Source organism: Phyllobates terribilis, unplaced genomic scaffold (genome assembly GCF_046119375.1).
Source record: "Phyllobates terribilis strain yellow unplaced genomic scaffold, ASM4611937v1 Scaffold_3__8_contigs__length_932513732, whole genome shotgun sequence".
NCBI lineage: Eukaryota > Metazoa > Chordata > Amphibia > Anura > Dendrobatidae > Phyllobates > Phyllobates terribilis.
This window is the reverse complement of record NW_027362763.1, coordinates 402,054,859-402,074,431: the sequence shown is the minus strand read 5'-3', so window position 1 is coordinate 402,074,431 and position 19,573 is coordinate 402,054,859. Positions and strand designations below refer to the sequence as shown.

The 19,573-nt window shown below is 43.1% G+C and overlaps 1 protein-coding gene across 1 annotated transcript in view; it reads right to left on the bottom strand.

The window, feature by feature from the left end:
• Positions 1-19,573, bottom strand: part of LOC141259483 (CD109 antigen-like) — a 275,952-nt gene that overhangs the window by 137,751 nt on the left and 118,628 nt on the right. The window contains exons 17-20 of the mRNA XM_073675568.1: positions 17,418-17,444; positions 17,257-17,302; positions 1,056-1,149; positions 698-815 (exon numbers count right to left, since the gene is read on the bottom strand). Coding sequence (XP_073531669.1) covers positions 698-815; positions 1,056-1,149; positions 17,257-17,302; positions 17,418-17,444 — 285 coding nt within the window. The remainder of the gene's footprint in view (positions 1-697; positions 816-1,055; positions 1,150-17,256; positions 17,303-17,417; positions 17,445-19,573) is intronic.

Sequence of the window (19,573 nt, the reverse complement as noted above, 5' to 3'; positions counted from 1 at the left end):
AATTAGCCATGTGGTAAATGGTATTTATTCACTATTTTGTGTGATATAAATATTTGATTTAAGGGAATAAAAATTCAAAGTTTGAAAATTGCTAAATTTTCTAAACTTTCGTCAAAATACTTACATTTTCATAAATAAACGCAAAAAATATCGGCCTAAATTTACCACTAACACAAAGTACAACATGTCATGAAGAAACAATCTGAGTATTTTCAGCGTCCTTGGATAATATGTTTGCCTCCCTGCAGCTGCACTTTTTCCAGAGGAAGACAGACACAACACATGCGGGTAGTGACTGTTTGTTGTCCAATCTGCACGTGTTAGATCTGTCTACTGCTGGAAAACATGCAGCCGCAGGGAGGCAAGCATATTATCCAAGCACACTGAAAATACTCATATAAGACTGAGCATGCTCAGATAACACGCTATCTGAGCACATTTGATCAACACTAATGCTAAGCCTTTTCTTGACCATGGCACATAGTTGCAGTCATGGTGATGATGGATGTAGTTATGTGGTGGTTGAATAAGTAATCATCTCCTTTAGCGATAACCTGTAGAGATAACATTTATGATGGCATCATCACATAATTGAGTCGTTAAACCAATCCAATACGTGATTATATACATACAGGGTACATGACCAGTAAAAGCACAATGCCATATTGTTATACAGTAACTTAAAGAAGAAACTCACCTCGACAGGTATATCTGTTACTCCGAGTCCAAATCCCTCAGAAACAACAAATGCATAAGCCGCCCAAGTAGTGTTTTTGTTAGGGACAGTTAGCTGTAGTTGGGTTGTTAACGATGAACTGTGAAAAATGGGTACTTAATTTACAATCCTATGAAACTGACATAAATAAGTCACCAATCATTAATAGTTAGCCAGTGATTAATGTGCTCCAGGAATAATCTTTATTTAGCATTGGCAGTAAGTCGTTTACCACTAATTAAATGGCTAAGATCATTACAATATGTTGTTCAGAAATCACATCTGTACCACATTTCATATGCATTATCCATAGGAAGCAAGTAATGCGTATTTAACATACCTGATATTGGTGTCTAGCCAAATCCACGTTTCTTGTAAAACAGGTTTGTTGTTTGGTGGGGGAACAATTTCTTCAATTTTTCTCTCATCGTATCCTAAAGAAATTATAAATGTAATTTCCATTGGCTGGCTAAAAGTAAAAAGTGAAATGCAGGACATTGTGACAACCTCCCTGCCACATATGGAGGAGTATATGGAGACCCATGTTTCATGGTCCTTAAGGGAGAAAGTACACACATGCGCATTTAGTGCTGCTTACAGGACCTCGTTGTCAATGGCCCCTCCATATATGTTCCTGGCTCTTTGTGACAAAATAACATATGAGATATCACAGACTGCAAATTCGAGTTTGAATAAACTCTATGACTGTGTGTTGTGACCTCAATAGTGAGCAAGTAAAACCAGATACAATTCACAGTGTCCCCATAACAGTGACATCTATAAATGTTAGTCATAGTGCAAGAAGGGAGAAGGTTGCGCCCTTGCTCCATTTGGACAGTCCTGGCTTCGGGCTATTTAATACACGGTTCAAGTTATGAATGCCATTAAAAGGAAACGACCCCACCACACCCTCTCTCAAATCATTTACATTACTGTGTAGCCCTTTAAAACCTAAGCCAGGTGATCCCTTTATGATGACAAAGTCCTGCACCATCAGTGGGAAATCGTGTTTTGAAGTTGTGTCTGGAAGTGCGTTGGGGGGTGATAATGCACTTACAATTTCTGACCCTCAGCAGTATTCCTCAAATAGCAACACCCTCGACTGGCTGACTGACAGTTCAGTGGTCGTGTACCAGAGCAAACAACCTGTCAATCAGCCAGGGAAGGGTGCTGCTAGGTAGGAAATACAGTGTGAGGCTGAGAAACTAAAAGCTCATCATCACACCCCAATACACTTCCAGACACAATTTCAAAATGTAATTTCTCGCTACTGGAACAATGCTTTGGGGTCATAAAGGGATCAACAGGCTTATCTTTTAAAGGGCTGACCATGCATATTTAATGGTTTAAGGTGGTAAAAGTGTATGATAGCGTCCTTTTAAAATAGATGTGTCTCCACATACTATGTATTCTTGATTTGGTTAAAATCTTCTATAAAATCCAAAAGATAATCGACATTGTAAGAAAAAAGGCATTGCAGACTCTGGTGATGTGGCATTGGTGTTCGGATGTAAATCTATAAAGGCATTGCCAAGGCCAGGAAGGCCAAGCCATAATCCTCACCTTAGCTAAAAAAAATTCAAATTAGGATACAACTCCCACTTTGTTCTATCCAAATTAATTGTGCAAAAATGAATAAAATAACATATATAGTAAGTTACTATATTACTATTAGTAACTAGCTATCCAAAACTAAATATAATAGTCTGAGCCTCTACCTTTCTCTTCATTTTGTCAGCTTGTATTACTAATTCTACAGGTCTCCTTAATTAATAATTTTAACAGGAAACTTTTTTTTTACCAAGGTTTATCTTGATATTAAATTGTACTAAGGGCAGGTGGTTTGAGAATAATTGATCAAATTTTGGATGGTGTAATAGTTCACACACATTTAATTACTCATCTATTGGATCAAAATCATCTGAATCATCACATTATTGGTATCTAACCATTGGCTCAAAATTTAAGGAATTTGTCAGGGAAACATCTGGAGACATAAGCAAAAACAACCACATAATTCTCCACTAGAACCCTGTGAGTAGCAATCAGAAGCTTGAGGGGAGACTTCCAATATAGCGGTATAAATTTACATGTACAGAATATGAATATTTAGGCTAGTGAAGCTTGTTCCAGTTAATATAATTATTACATTATGGTGCGTGTTACAGGTAAATGATATTAAAGGAGTATTCTCAAGTTATTAAATGGCTTTAATTAATTATTTAGACAGGGTAAAAATAAACAAGTTTACAATTAGTTTGCTTTTCCTATTTGCTTCTATTGACCTGCTGTAAAAGTTTTTAGCTGACAAAAGATTACCGCTGGTTTCCAAGAAGATCCTCCCCCAACCATTGCCAAGTGTGCACAATAGCTACATTCCAGGAGAGGAGTTAACTCCTAAAATCCCCTCCACCTCTCTCCAGCCCATTGACTTCTATTCAGCAATTAACTCCTCTCCTTCCTCTCAGCTCCTGATGAGTTGCAGTTATCAGTCCTGTGTAAACATCACCATTTTTGCTTTCCTGAGCTGTGTGCTTGTTCAAATGCCCTATTATCTCTATATGCCAATATGGTGATAACAGTGTAAACTTCAGAACAAAACACTGATAGCTGAATGTATAACAGCAGAACTTGTGCTGAGCTTCATAGTTCAGCTAATAGTTCAGCTATACTACTCACCAAAACTGTCACACAAGTAGGAACACCAGACCAACCAGAATCCAGGAAGTAAGGAGACTATGTAGTCATGAGCTGCTGAAGAAACAACTCGAGAATATCCTTTAATGCAATTGTTTATTGCTATAGGCCCTTTTACATACAACAATTCTTGTTAACCACCTTATTGAAGACCTGATGGACACTTCAATCAGGGACGGACTGGCACACCGGAGGATCGGGAAAACGCCCGGTGGGCCCCGGGTCCCGATGGCCACACCCCCAAGCCCCACCCCCCTACCCCACCTGGGCCCTGTACAGAGAACAGAGGGCCCCCCCAGTTTGCTAATCATATCGGCAGCACTGCCAATATGATTAGTGATGGGCCCTCTGCAGCGGCAAAGCAGGGAGAGTGATCTCCATGCTCTGCCTGCTGCCGCAGTGCCCCTCTGCCTCCTCTGCACAGCGCGACACTGCCGGCGCGTGCGCAGGAGGTCAGTCTCAGGGTGATGACGTCATCGCCCTGGGACTGCTTCCTGTGTGCACTGTGGAGGACGAACCCGGAATCGCCCCAGGCAGCGGCTGCAGCTCATCTCGACGCATGAGTATGAAAAGCAGGGGGGGAGAATCCCTGGCCGAGGCTGGCAGTAAATACTACTGGGCAAAGGGCATGATTATCATCATGCCCATTGCCCAGCATGTCCTGCTGCCAGCCTCTGGTTACTGGTACTATGCCCAGCAGCATGTACTACCACCAGTGGCTGGCAGGACATGCTGGTCATGATAGTACCACGGAGGCTGGCAGGACATACTAGGCATGAATCATGCCTAGTATGTCCTGTCAGCCTCTGTGGTACTATCATGCCCAGCATGTCCTGCCAGCCACTGGTGGTACCATCATGCATTCCCATTGCCCATTTTGTTTTCTATTAAAGATGGAGTCCCTACATGTGTTTTGTGTTTTAGTTTTATTAAAAAAAAAATTTCTCTGTGTTGTGTTTTTTTTTTTTTTTCTGTTTACTAGAAATTCATGGTGGCCATGTCTAATTTGGCGTGACGCCATGAATTTCAGGCTTAGTACCAGCTGATAATACAAAGCTGGTACTAACCCCATTATTACCCAGCGTGCCACCCCCCACCAGGGCCGTTGGAAGAGCCGGATGAAGCACCTGGAAATGGTGCTACGATGAATGCGCCAATTCCATGGGTGGCTGCGGGCTGCTGTTTTCAGCATGGGGGGCCCAGAACGCTTGGGCCTTACCATGCTGAGAATCCCAGCCCCCAGATGCCTGCTTTTGCTTGGCTGGCGATCAAAATATGGCGGGAGCCAACGCATTTTTTTTTTAAATTATTTTTTTAAATAATTTAAAAAAACATTGGGCTTTCCTGACTTTTGATCAGCAGCCACGGTAAAGCCAGGCAGCTAGAGGTGGCAGCCCGTAGCTGTCTGCTTTATCTGCGCTGAGAATCAAAAATTCTGCGGAGTGCTATGTCATTTTTGTTTTATTATTTATTTATTTTCACACTTCTATATGTGTGACAGGCCCAACAGCTAATCACAGACGCTGACACAGAGAATGGGCGTCTGTGATTGGCTGCTTGAGTAACCTGAAAGCTGCCCATACATAGTACCATACTAGAATATATGGGCTAATTGTACATTACTCGAACAGTCAATCACAGACGCCCATCCTCTTTGACAGCATCTGCGATTGGCTGTTGAGTCTGTCACATATAGAAGTGTGAAAATAAATTTTTAAAAACTATGTAGCGCTCCGCAGAATTTTTGATTCTCACCACAGATAAAGCAGACCGCTATGGCCTGCCACCCCCAGGTGCCTGGCTTTACCTTGGCTGGCGATCAAAAGACAGAGAAGCCGAATATTTGTTTTAAACTTATTTAACTTTTTTTTTTTTTTAAATGCGTGGACTCCCGCCATATTTTGATCGCCAGCCAGATAAAACAAGGCAGCTGGGGGCTGGGATTCGCAGCATGGTAAGGCCCAAGCGTTCTTGGCCCCCCACGCTGAAAATCGCAGCCCGCAGCCACCCCTGAAAATGGCGCATTCATCCTAGCACCATTTCCAGGTGCTTTACCTGGCTATTCCAGCGGCCCTGGTGGTGAGTGGCACCCTGGGTAATAATAGGGTTAGTACCAGGCCAGCTTTGTATTATCAGCTGGTATTAAGCCCTAAATTCATGGTGTCACGCCAAATTAGACATAGCCACCATGAATTTCTAGTAAACAGAAAAAAAGACAGATTTTTTTTTTTTATTAAAAATAAAGCACATTTAGGGACTCCATCTTTAATAAAGAAAAATCCTCACTCCAACGTAATCCATAGGTCTTCTGTCTTCAGCTCTGCTACATCTTTGCCATCAGACGAATATGTCTGCTGACAGAGATGAGCAGGCACAGAATGACGCTGGAGCACTGTTACTGTGTAGTGCCGCACTGTGTTGCTTTTTTGTCATTTCATGTAGTGTAGAAGTCTTGGGAAAAGTGTGGATTGTGCTCTGGAAGTGATCAGTTATAGCTAACTATGTTATTTTCTGCAGAGATAAGTCCTGCATAGAAGATGTGATATCGGTCTGCGACAGATAATGAACTTGTGAGTATGTGTATTACCTATACACGCACACTGACACTATATACAGAGCTCCTGTGTATAATATCAATGGTGATCATTGCATTGCCTGTACACCGACACTATATACAGAGCTTCTGTGTATAATGTCACTGGTGATGACTGTATAACCTGTACACTATATACAGAGCTCCTGTGTATAATGTCACTGGTGATCACTGTATAACCTGTACACTGACCCAATATACAGAGCTTTTTTACATTTTAATTATTTTAGTATTATTTGTCACTATGTGGTGGCATTATGTGCTTTGGTTATGACATGACGATATTTGTCCCTTGTATGTGGTATTATTCGGTCACTATGTGGTGGTAATATGTCTCATGGTGTGTCAGTATTTATACCTTGTATATTGTAGCATTTGATCACTATGTGGTGGTATTATGTGCTTTGGTCATGGTGTGGCGGTATTTGTGCCTTGTATGTGGCATTATTTGGGCACTATGTGGTGGTAATATGTGATCTGGTCACGGTGTGGTAGTATTTCTGCCTTCTATCTTGTAATATTGGTCTTGGTAGAGTGAATTGTGGTTGGTCATTTGTTTTATCTGATATCAATAAAGGGAAACCTCTTTATTTCCAATAGATATTAAATACTTGGAAGTTTAACCCCTCCCTGTCCTGTAACTATTACACAGCAGCAGAGATGCAGTTACAGAGGTTCACCAGAGAAAGAAAGTTGGCATTTGGTGAGATTTTCACCTCTGTATTTATAAGACAAAACCAGGAGTGGGTGAGAAATGCATAAAACATTACCTCTGATTGCTCCACTCCTGGTTTTGTCTTATAAATACTGAGGTAAAAATCTCACCAAATACTCAAAGTGCCACAATCTTCTGACAGTGTGGATTCCACCAATAAATAAGTGATCACCTTCCCAACCTGTGCATCGCTAATAACTTGTTTTCACCAATAAAAACCCTTTAATGCAAACTACAGTAATTGTACATCGCATTTCTGGTGAGCGCACAGTGATGGGCAGGAGCCGCCAATATAATGGGTATAATGGCTAACAGGTATTTGTAAATAGCTGAAGGGTGGGTTGGCCTGGGTGGGTTGGCCCCTGGAGTCAATTTCCCTGGTGGGCCCCAGACACCCCAGTCCGGCGCTGACTTCAATGATTATATTTCTTTTTGCCATTGGGGTGAAGTTTCTTAAAAGATCAACATTAAAACTATTCTTCACCTTTCTAAACCTTTACCCATTTTCTAGCAGCAAATTACTTATTTTTCGAAGCATTTACAATTTTAAATAGAAATCGCTCAGAAATAAGTGAAAAATATTTAATAAAGCTTAGTCATCATATTTGGTCCTTAAAGAGGATCGCAGTGGGGGGCGCATGCAAGTGTCCTCTTCAGCAAAGTGTCCTATTCGACAAGTGTCTGACAGTCATTTCAATGGCAGTCATTCAGGGCAGGAGTCAGGTAACCCACACTTTGTACTCTTTTAACTATGTACTTTATTCCTCCATCCACAGTCCTGTGTGTTTTTTTCATCCACATTCACCGCCCCATCCCCCCCTCCATCACCACTCATCCACATCTGCCCCTCTCTCCTGCCCTCTCACATGTACAGCTCCCATGCTCTTCTGAACTTCCTGAAAAATCTCACTCTATCTTATCCAAAGGTATTGCACAAGAAACCACGTCACAAATCCAAAAACTATCTGCTCTTTCTCTTTTTACTCCTACTACTCATTTCAGGGGATATCTCTCCTAACCCTGGTCCACCCTCCACCAACCTCAACCCCTCCCCCACCTCACATCGAAACCCTGCTAACCTTATTAACATCAGTTGTACTCCTTCATCTCCCTCCTTCAACTGTGCACTGTGGAATCCACAGTCTCTATGCAACAAGCTTCCTTTCCTGCACTACTACTTTCTGACCAACTCTCTCAATCTGCTGACCCTCATTGAATACTGGATCCAGGATTCTGACAGTCTCCCCTACTGCCATTTGTCATGGCGGCTTGCATTTTTCCCATTCCCCGAGACCTGCGAACAGACTTGGTGGTGGAGTCGGCATACTCCTGTCCCCACAATGCACCTTCCAGGTCACGCCCCCCAGTTCCATCACTCTCATTCTCTTCTTTTGAGGTCCACACCATCAGGCTCTTCCATCCCCTCTCCCTCAAAGTAGCGGTCGTATACCGTCCCCAAGGCTCACCAACCCAGTTCCTTGACCATTTTTCTGCCTGGCTGACGCACTTGATGTCCTCAGTAAAGATGAGCGGTGTTCGACTCGAACTGTTCGCCAATCTCAAATTCGAGCTGTTTTGGGCAGTGTTCGAGTCGTTCGACAAACTCGAACGATTTGCAAAAAATTTGGCTGTTCGAGGTTATGTTCGATAACTGTTCGTGCACCAAAAGCGTAGCTGGATTTTTTCACAGTAATACTGTTAATCAATGTTAATAGACAGTTTCAGTGTAGAGTGGGCGGGGGGAGGGGCAGGGGATGGACCTCTGCAGAAATAATGCCGATCTCCATTTTTTTTTCTTTCCCGCATTTACAGTGCAGTCTGTCAGCCTATCAGCAACGCACACATGCAGCGAAGTGCTTTTTTTTCACACAAGCAAGGGCATGTGTCATTGGCTGTGTATGTCACATGTCCTTGCCCTATAAGACCCAGCCATTTTCCCCGTCGCCACCATTTTCTCACTGCTGCAGCTGAGTGTTAGACGGCACCGCTGCTGCTGTGGGCGCTATACAGTATAACTGTGTGAATTGCGAGCGAATTTCCAGTTACATAGAGAGATAGGTTTAGGGAGTAGGGACTAGTTCTAATTGCAGCCCTTTTGAGGGCTAGGTTACAGCAGTTCATAGCACTTTTTGCCAGGCAGGTCTGTGCCAGTGCTGTGCAAGTGTTTTTCACAGCATTTGGCGAAATGTAGCTCAGCCAATCCTTTTAGGTCTGTAGTAGTGTCTGTTAGTCATTGGAGTAGCCTATCTGTGTTGCAAGCTACACCAACTGTGTATCTAATACCAATTTTTTTACTGCATCTAAGCCAGCCAATCCTTTTGGGCCTGTAGCAGTGTCTGGTAGTCAGTGGAGTAGCCCATCTGAAGCAAGCTACACCATCTGTGTATCTAATACCAATTTTTTACTGCATCTAACCCAGGAAATCCTTTTGGACATAGTAGCAGTGCCTGGTAGTCAGTGGAGTAGCCCATCTGAAGCAAGCTACACCACCTGTGTATCTAATCACAATTTTTTACTGCATCTAACCCAGGAAATCCTTTTGGGCCTAGTAGCAGTGTCTCGTAGTCAGCGGAGTAGCCCACCTGTGAAGGAAGCTATACTGCCTGTGTATCTAATTCTAATTTTTTACTGCATCTAACCCAGGAAATCTTTTTGGGCCTAGTAGCAGTGTCTGGTAGTCAGCGGAGTAGCCCACCTGTGAAGGAAGCTACACCGCCTGTGTATCTAATTCTAATTTTTTACTGCATCTAACCCAGGAAATCCTTTTGGGCCTAGTAGCAGTGTCTGGTAGTCAGTGGAGTAGCCCATCTGAAGCAAGCTACACCATCTGTGTATCTAATAACAATTTTTTACTGCATCTAACCCAGGAAATCCTTTTGGGCATAGTAGCAGTGTCTCGTAGTCAGCGGAGTAGCCCACCTGTGAAGGAAGCTAAACCGCCTGTGTTTCTAATTCTAATTTTTTAAAGCATCTAACCCAGGAAATCCTTTTGGGCCTAGTAGCAGTGTCTCATAGTCATTGGAGTAGCCCAGCTGTGAAGCAAGCTACACCGCCTGTGTATCTAATAAAATTGTTTTACTGCATCTAACCCAGCCAATCCTTTTGGGCTAGTACCACAGTTTGGCCACTCAGCTCTGCTCGGTTTCCATCCATCGTTTTTTGTGCAAACAACTACAGAGTTGCAAATTAGTTAACCACCAAAATGAGTGGCAAAACGCCTGCTGCTGGTGGAAAGGGGAATAGGCGTGTTGGAAAGGGAAAAAAAGGTTGTGTCCGTGGGGTAGGTGGTAAAGCAACAGTAACATCTGCAGAAGAAAGACCATCTTCCAGCCAAACTAAGATGTCTACTTCTTTTCATGGACAATGTGATATGATCCCTTTCTTACGGACACGCCCATTGCTACAAATTCCAGATGAGGCACAAAAACAGCAGGTGCTTCAATGGATATCAAGTGCTCCTTCAAGTGGGCTCTCCTCCACCTCAACTTTAACATCACAAATACTCCAGTCCTCAGAGGTGTCACCCCAATCGCACTTGCTTCCTCACAGCTCCCAAGTCTCCAGCTGCCCATCTGAGTATGGGGTAACACAGATGGTTGAGTCTGTAGAGCTTTTTACTCATACTATAGCCTGGGAAACGGAGGTCTGCTAGTCAGCATAGTAGCCCAGCTGTGAAGCAAGCTACACCCCCTGTGTATCTAATAACAATTTTTTACTGCATAAAACCGAGCCAATCATTTTGGGCTAGTAGCAGTGTCTCGTAGTCAGCGGGGTAGCCCATCTGAAGCAAGCTACACCGCCTTTGTATCTAATAACAATTTTTAACTGCATCTAGCCCAGGCAATACTTTGTGCCTAGTAGCAGTGTCTGCAAGTCAGCGGAGTAGCCCAGCTGTTAAGCAAGCTACACCGCTTGTAGATCTAATTACAAATTTTTAACTGCATCTAACCCAGGCAATACTTTGGGCCTAGTAGCAGTGTCTGCTAGTCAGCGGAGTAGCCTAGCTGTTAAGCAAGCTACACCACCTGTGCTTTGGACACTTAATTTTTTCAAAGGAAACGCTTCGGGCCCCCAGGACACTCAGTCAAGAGCATCAAGGAGGCGCCCCAAGGCAAAGGGGCTGGGACTGGCAGTAGCACGCCATGCGGAAAACCGCCAAGCTCGGTCCTTATAAAAGCTTTTTAACTGCAGCAGCTTTAGTGGACGCTACTGGAGCTGGAATTACCGCGGCTGCTGGCACCAGACTTGCCCTCCAATAGATCCTTGTAAAAGGATTTAAAGTGTACTCATTCAAATTAAAGAGCCAATTTAAATTACAGAGCTTAGACCTGCCTCCACCGTGGGGGGTCTCGACCCACCAGCGGACAGGCACCAGTATTAGGAGAGGGGGGCTGGCCATCAGGGTCCACCGCGGCTCTGGCACAAACCCGGCAACACGGAGGGCGCACGGGCAGGAACGGCCTGGCCGTGTGGGCTTTGCACTCCAGCGTAGTCCCCCTGCCCGCTCGCGCCCGTAACCTCAAAGGGATGCGCAAGCGGCTTTTCTTCCCAGGGCTGTTCCCCGCCAAGCCGGAACATGGGGGAGCTCAGGTCGGCCTTCCACCGTACTCCCTTACCTCCCTCGCCCTCTTTCCTTCTTCCATTCTCCATCTAACCCCTCGGCTCTATGGTGTCCGCTCTCCCTCCAGATCTCTCCTTCTCACAGGTGGACTACCGCGTGTATTCACACTGTGGCGAATCTTTTGGGCCCAGGCATAAGAAGTCATCGAGGTAATGGATAATAAGTGCCCCCTTAGAAACGTCCATGACGACCCATTCGAGGAAGCAACTAAACGCCTCCAATAGTGAGCTGGATATGGAGCACCCCATGGGCAAACAGCGATCTATATAGTATGCTCCTTCCCAGAAGCCAGCCCAATAGGCGGACACTATTCGGAGGCACAGGTAGTAAGTAACCGGAACGCCCCCTCAATGTCTGTTTTGGCCATTAGGGTGCCCCTTCCCAACTTCTTGACCCGCCTGATTGCCTTGTCAAAGGAGATACAGTATATACTACTGTATTTGGTTCCGCGTCGATGTTGTCGTTTACTGACCTGCCCCTTGGATATGACAAATGGTGGATTAGTCCGAATGTATTGGGTTCCGCTTTTGGCACTACTCTCAACGGGGATGCCACTACATCTTGTAAGGAAAGTGTTCTGAATGGAACCACCATTCTACCTAAAGATATTTCTTTTTTTAATTTTCTTGTGACGAAGTCTGGGTGTTGGTAGGCTGATTTTAGATTTTTACTCCAGCCTTTCTTGATTTTAGAAGGGCATGACATGCCTATATCTGTGTCTCCTCCTCCTTTTACTCCTCCAACTCTTTTCTTTTCGCATGACTATATGTACTTGTCACTTTTCCATGTGTTAGTTGTGTCTTCTGAGCAGTTTGTCAGCTTTTGGACACCTTTGAAGGTGTTTTCTATGTGTTTTCTATGTGTTTTTGTTTGCGTGCCATTGGTTTTAACGGTGTTCGACGAACCGTTCGGCAAACATGCCGGTGTTCGACAAACCGAACCCAAACACTATGGGGGTAGCTCAACACTAGTCCTCAGACTTACCAACCCTTGTCCTGGGAGACTTCAACATCCCCATAAACAGCACCACCTCCTCATCCGCATCTCAGCTTCTATCTTTAACCATTTCTCTTGGCCTCTCACAGCTTTCAACCTCTGAGACACACAAAGATGGAAACACCCTTGATCTGGTCTTTGTCCGGCTTTGCTCAATCCCTCACCTAGATAACTCCCCTCTTCCCCTCTCTGATCATAACATTCTCTCCTTCACGCTCACAAATCCTCGCCCGCCCCAGCACACTCCTACATATCACACATTCAGAAATCTACAAGCCATTAACCCTCATACACTTTCAGACTCCCTTCACTCATCACTGTCTCCAATCACCTCTCTGTCCTGTCCTGATCTGGCTGTAAATCACTACAATGACACTCTCAGAAGCACACTGGACCAAGTAGCACCCCTCACCCTCAGAACCTCTAAACACAGAGTAAAAGAGCCCTGGCTCACACCGCAAACCCGATTCTCCAGCGATGCTCTAGAAAAGCCGAACGCCTATGGAGGAAAACTCGCACACTAGAAAACTTTATCCACTATAAATTTATATTAAAAACATATAACTCTGCCCTTCACCTCGCCAAAGAGACCTACTTCACCATCCTGATCTCCTCACTATCCAACAATCCCAAAAAACTCTTCGACACCTTTCACTCCCTCCTCAGTCCTAAAGCCCAGGCCTCCATCACGGACATTTGTGCTGAGGACTTGGCCTTCTACTTCACAGAGAAAATAGACACCATCCGTCAGGAAATCAGCTCCCAGCCTCCAAGTGCCGTGACTCCCATCCCTCCCCACATCCCCTCTGGATCACTCTCCACATTTAACCCAGTCACAGAAGAAGAAGTCTCCAGGCTCATATCTTCTTCTCATCCCACTACCTCACATCTACTCCAGTCTCTTTCTTGAGTCGTCACTACTCACTTAACTAAAATCTTCAACCTCTCCCTCTCTTCTGACATCTTCCCTTCCTCCTTCAAACACTCCATCATTACTCCATTATTAAAAACACCCTTCCTTGACCCTTCCTGCGCAAACAACTACAGACCAGTCTCCAATCTTCCCTTCATCTCTAAACTCTTGGACCGCCTGGTCTACTCCCGCCTCACCAGTTACTTCTCCACTCACTCTCTTCTAGACCCATCACAGCCTGGCTTCCACCCCCTAGATTCTGCAGAAACTGCACTCATCAAAGTAACCAATGACCTTCTGACAGCAAAACGTAATGGTGACTACTCTCTGCTCATTCTTCTTGACCTCTCTGCAGCTTTTGACACCATTGACCACCACCACCTACTCTCTATGCTCCACTCAATCAGCATAAAAGACACTGCTCTCTCATGGTTCTCCTCCTACCTATCTGACCGCTCTTTCAGTGTATCGTTCGCTGGCTCCACTTCTTCCCCCCTTCCTCTCCCTATTGGGGTTCCTCAGGGTTCAGTCCTTGGCCATTTTCTCTTCTCTCTCTACACAGCCCCAATTGGACAGACCATCAGCAAATTTGGCTTTCAGTACCATCTTTACGCTGATGACTCACAACTACACTGTGTTCCAAATTATTATGCAAATAATATTTTCTCAGATTTTCCCAAATTACCTATATGAATTGCAGTCATTGTAATTTTCCAGTCAAATAACTTTTTGAGTACAATTGAAAGGTTTTTGTACAAACTGCCTATGATAACAGTATATTTTTAAAAAAATAAAACACTCAAACTGCACTCAAAATGCATGTTCCAAATTATTATGCACAGCAGAGTTTTCAACCTTTTCATTTTAATAAAGAACAAAAAAATGGTCATTTTTGAAATTATAAGCATTAGCAGGTTATTACAAACTGAAATCAAACAGTTTTCAACTCAAAACTTTATTCTAGGTGATGTTACATTTGCACATAGGACCGCTTGTTCGAAAGGAGCTTCTGAACTCTCTCATTCATTGAATTTGTCAGGTTTTGGATGGTTTCTGCTTCAATTGTTTTGCATGAGGACAGAATACCCTCCCAGAGCTGTTGCTTAGATGTGAACTGCCTCCCGCCATCATAGACACTCCTTTTGATGATGCTCCAGAGGTTCTCAATGGGGTTGAGGTCAGGGGAGCATGGGGGCCACACCATAAGTTTGTTCCCTTTTATGCCCACAGCAGCCAGTGATGCAGATGTGTTATGTGCAGCATGAGACGTGGCATTATCATGCATGAAAATGATCTTGCTGCGGAATGCACGGTTCTTCTTCATGAACCATGGCAGGAAGTGCTGTTTGAGAAACTCAACATACATTATGGAGTTCATCTTTACCCCTTCAGGGATCCTAAAAGGGCCAACAATCTCTCTCCCCATGATTCCAGCCCAAAACATTACTCCACCTCCTCCTTGTTGGCGCCGTAGCCGTGTTTGCATGGGGTGTCCATCAACCAGCCATCCTCCACTCCATCCATCTGGACCATCGAGATCATTTCATGCATGATAATGCCCCGTCTCATGCTGCACATAACACATCTGCATCTCTGGCTGCTGTGGGCATAAAAGGGGACAAACTTATGGTGTGGCCCCCATGCTCCCCTGACCTCAACCCCATTGAGAACCTCTGGAGCATCATCAAAAGGAGAGTCTATGATGGCGGGAGGCAGTTCACATCTAAGCAACAGCTCTGGGAGGGTATTCTATCCTCATGCAAAACAATTGAAGCAGAAACCGTCCAAAACCTGACAAATTCAATGAATGAGAGAGTTCAGAAGCTCCTTTTGAACAAGCGGTCCTATGTGCAAATGTTACATCACCTAGAATAAAGTTTTGAGTTGAAAACTGTTTGATTTTAGTTTGTAATAACCTGCTAATGCTTATAATTTCAAAAATGACCATTTTTTTGTTCTTTATTAAAATGAAACGGTTGAAAACTCTGCTGTGCATAATAATTTGGAACACGCATTTTGAGTGCAGTTTGAGTGTTTTATTTTTTTAAAAATATACTGTTATCATAGGCAGTTTGGACAAAAAACTTTCAATTGTACTCTAATAGTTATTTGACTGGAAAATTACAATGACTGCAATTCATATAGGTAATTTGGGAAAATCTGAGAAAATATTATTTGCATAATAATTTGGAACACAGTGTATACACCTCATCCCCTGACCTTACCCCCACTGTACTACAGAACACCAGTGACTGTCTGGCCGCAGTTTCTAACATCATGTCTGCCCTCTATCTGAAACTCAACCTCTCCAAAACTGGACTTCTTCTGCTTCCGCCGTCTACTCATCTCCCGAAATCTGATATCTCTCTCTCCGTGTGTGGCACCACAATAACGCCGAGCCAGCAGTCGCATTGTCTGGGCATTGTGTTTGACACCAATCTTTCCTTCACCTTCCATATACAATCTCTTGCCTGCTGTTGTCGCTTTCACCTGAAGAACATCTCTAGAATCCGCCCCTTTCTTACCTTGGAAACAACAAAAACCCTCACTGTTGCCCTGATCCACTCCGACCTTGACTACTGTAACTCTCTATTAATTGGCCTCCCCCTCACTCGAATTTCCCCTCTCCAGTCCATCCTTAATGCCGCAGCCAGGGTCATCTATTTGGCTAACCGCTACTCAGACTCCCCCGTTCTGTGCAAGTCATTGCACTGGCTGCCCATGAATTATAGGATCCAATTTAAATTGCTAGTTTTCACCCACAAAGCCCTCCACAGTGTGGCACCGCCCTACATCTCTTCCCTCATTTCTGTTTATCGGCCTACCAGTTCTCTACTCTCCGCAAGTGACCTTCGACTAACATCCGCACTAATCCGTACCTCCCACTCCCGGCTTCAAGACTTCTCCCGAGCTGCACCTATTCTTTGGAATGCTCTACCCCAAGAAATTAGGACGAACCACAACTTATACAGTTTTAGGCGCTCCCTAAAAACACACCTGTTTAGGGCGGTCTATCACGTTCCCTAACCGAAGTCCTTTTATATTCTTATAGCCCATCCCTTACTTCTCCAAACATAAATCTATACCGAACACAAAAGCACTACAGATACTGGCTGGTGATGAGCTCATGCAGCCTTTATCTATCCCTCATCCCCTCAAGATGGCTGGACCATCATTGTAAATAAGCCCCTGTACCTTGTGTCACCCCCACCTCATTGTAGATTGTAAGCTCTTAAGAGCAGGGTCATCATTTTTTGCTTGAATTATTGTATTATTTTTAGCTGTTACTTATGAATATTGTATATGAACCTCTGAATTGTAAAGCGCAGCGAAATATGTTGGCGCTATATAAATAAAGATTATTATTAAAGATTCTTATTATTATTATTATTATTTTATTTCACCAAATTTTTCATGCTGAACTTTACACACAATGTAACAGTGGCTACAGCAAGGAATAAAACTTTTTTTTTGCTTAAAATGAAAAAATTTATATTCAGTGAAGACAAATAGTTATATTACTGAGATAGAAGATACCAGTTGCTACTGATAAGATTCCATGTATAGGGATGTGGTGGGGGAAGAGAATGGAGGAGGGAGTGGTATAGCCCCTCCTCATCACTTGCCCCTCTATATAGAATCTAATCAGTAACAACTGTCATCTCCTATCTCAGTAATGTAACTATTTGTCTTTACTGAATATAGATTTTTGCAATGAATTCCGAATTTGGAAAATGAAAGCTTGGTCCTAGCGGAGAAAGAAGTAAATTTCTCTGATAAGCAGCTTTATAATATATCTTATTTTCATGTGTACTATTGATTTATGAAATAAAAATGAAAATGATAGTTACTCTTTAAGCTCTGAATAAAAGTGAATATGCAATCTATTTTCCTCATAGCATTATTTAATAAATAAAGGGATGGATGGGTGGATGGATAAATGGATGGATGGATATTTTAAATGAAGTTTCTAGTATTGGTTCCTAAACATTATTAATAAACTTACCATACCAAATTTGTGTTAAGGCATCAGTCAGACTTGTGAGGGAGCTCTTGGAAATACAAAAATATCAACTTTACTTAAGTATTCAGAAAACAAATGTATGCCATTATTTATAAATCAAAAGCAAATTATACAATAAAGTATGCCTTTATAAATGCACTCACCTGGTACTGTAAATATAGTTCATCTATCTACAAAAGAAAGCAAAGAAATGTTTTATAAATATATTTTTTTCTTCTTTTTGTAAATAACAATGATTGATGGGATTACGTTTAGATTTTTAGTAGTAAAAAATTGGCAAATGACTCAATCATGGAAAAAGTACTGAAAAAACCTCTGGGCTACGATGTACAATTTACAGTATTTTAAAGGAGTTCTCTGGCCTTGGGGTACAAGGCTGCAGTCACTCTATCTGACTGCAGACTTGTGAACCCTCACAGCGGACATAATGCATGTTGTCAGGAATCTCCGGTGTCAGTGTTGGAGCGGATGGGGGGGGGGGGGGGTAACTGCAAGTATGCAATTTTCAGTCATGCAGTCACATTCCGACTGGATGTGTGCAGCCTAGCTCAATACAAGTGTGTTGAGCAAGGCCGGATATGTCTAGTTGGAATGTGGCCGGAAGTACAGTACAGACAAAAAGTTTGGACACACCTTCTCATTTCAAGATTTTTCTGTATTTTCATGACTTTGAAAATTGTACATTCACACTGAAGGCATCAAAACTATGAATTAACACATGTGGAATTATATACTTAATATAATATATACAGTACAGACCAAAAGTTTGGACACACCTTCTCATTTAAAGATTTTTCTGTATTTTCTTGACTATGAAAATTGTACATTCACAATGAAGGCATCAAAACTATGAGTAAATACATGTAGAATTATATACTTAACAAAAAAGTGTGAAACAACTGAAAATATGTCTTATATTCTAGGTTCTTCAAAGTAGCCACCTTTTGCTTTGATGACTGTTTTGTACACTCTTGGCATTCTCTTGATGAGCTTCAAGAGGTAGTCATCGGAAATGGTCTTCCAACAATCTTGAAGGAGTTCCCTGAGATGCTTAGCACTTGTTGGCCCTTTTTCCTTCACTCTGCGGTCCAGCTCACCCCAAACCATCTTGATTGGTTTAAGGTCTGGTGACTGTGGAGGCCAGGTCATCTGGCGTAGCACCCCATCACTCTCCTTCTTGGTCAAATAGCCCTTACACAGCCTGGAGGTGTGTTTGGGGTCATTGTCCCATTGAAAAATAAATGATGGTCCAACTAAACGCAAATCGGATGGAATAGCATGCCGCTGCAAGATGCTGTGGTAGCCATGCTGGTTCAGTATGCCTTCAATTTTGAATAAATCCCCAACAGTGTCACAAGCAAAGCACCCCCACACCATGACACCTCCTCCTCCATGCTTCACGGTGGGAACCAGGCATGTAGAGTCCATCCGTTCACCTTTTCTGCGTCGCACAAAGACCCCGTGGTTGGAACCAAAAATCTCAAATTTGGACTCATCAGACCAAAGCACAGATTTCCACTGGTCTAATGTACATTCCTTGTGTTCTTTAGCCCAAACAAATCTCTTCTCCTTGTTGCCTGTCCTTAGTAGTGGTTTCCTAGCAGCTATTTTACCATGATGGCCTGCCGCACAAAGTTTCCTCTTAACAGTTGTTGTAGAGATGTGTCTGCTGCTAGAACTCTGTGTGGCATTGACCTGGTCTCTAATCTGAGCTGCTGTTAAACTGCGATTTCTGAGGCTGGTGACTCGGATAAACTTATCCTCAGAAGCAGAGGTGACTCTTATTCTTCCTTTCCAGGTTTTTGGAACTGCACTTGGGGACACATTCAAAGTTTGCCCAATTTTTCAGACTGACTGACCTTCATTTCTTAAAGTAATGATGGTCACTCGTTTTTCTTTACTTAACTGCTTTTTTCTTGCCATAATACAAATTCTAACAGTCTATTCAGTAGGACTATCAGCTGTGTATCCACCAGACTTCTGCACAACACAACTGATGGTCCCAACCCCATTTATAAGGCAAGAAATCCCACTTATTAAACCTGACAGGGCACACCTGTGAAGTGAAAACCATTTCCGGTGACTACCTCTTGAAGCTCATCAAGAAAATGCCAAGAGTGTGCAAAGCAGTCATCAAAGCAAAAGGTGGCTACTTTGAAGAACCTAGATTATAAGACATATTTTCAGTTGTTTCACACTTTTTTGTTAACTCATATGTGTTAATTCATAGTTTTGATGCCTTTGGTGTGAATGTACAATTTTCATAGTCATGAAAATACGGAAAAATCTTTAAATGAGA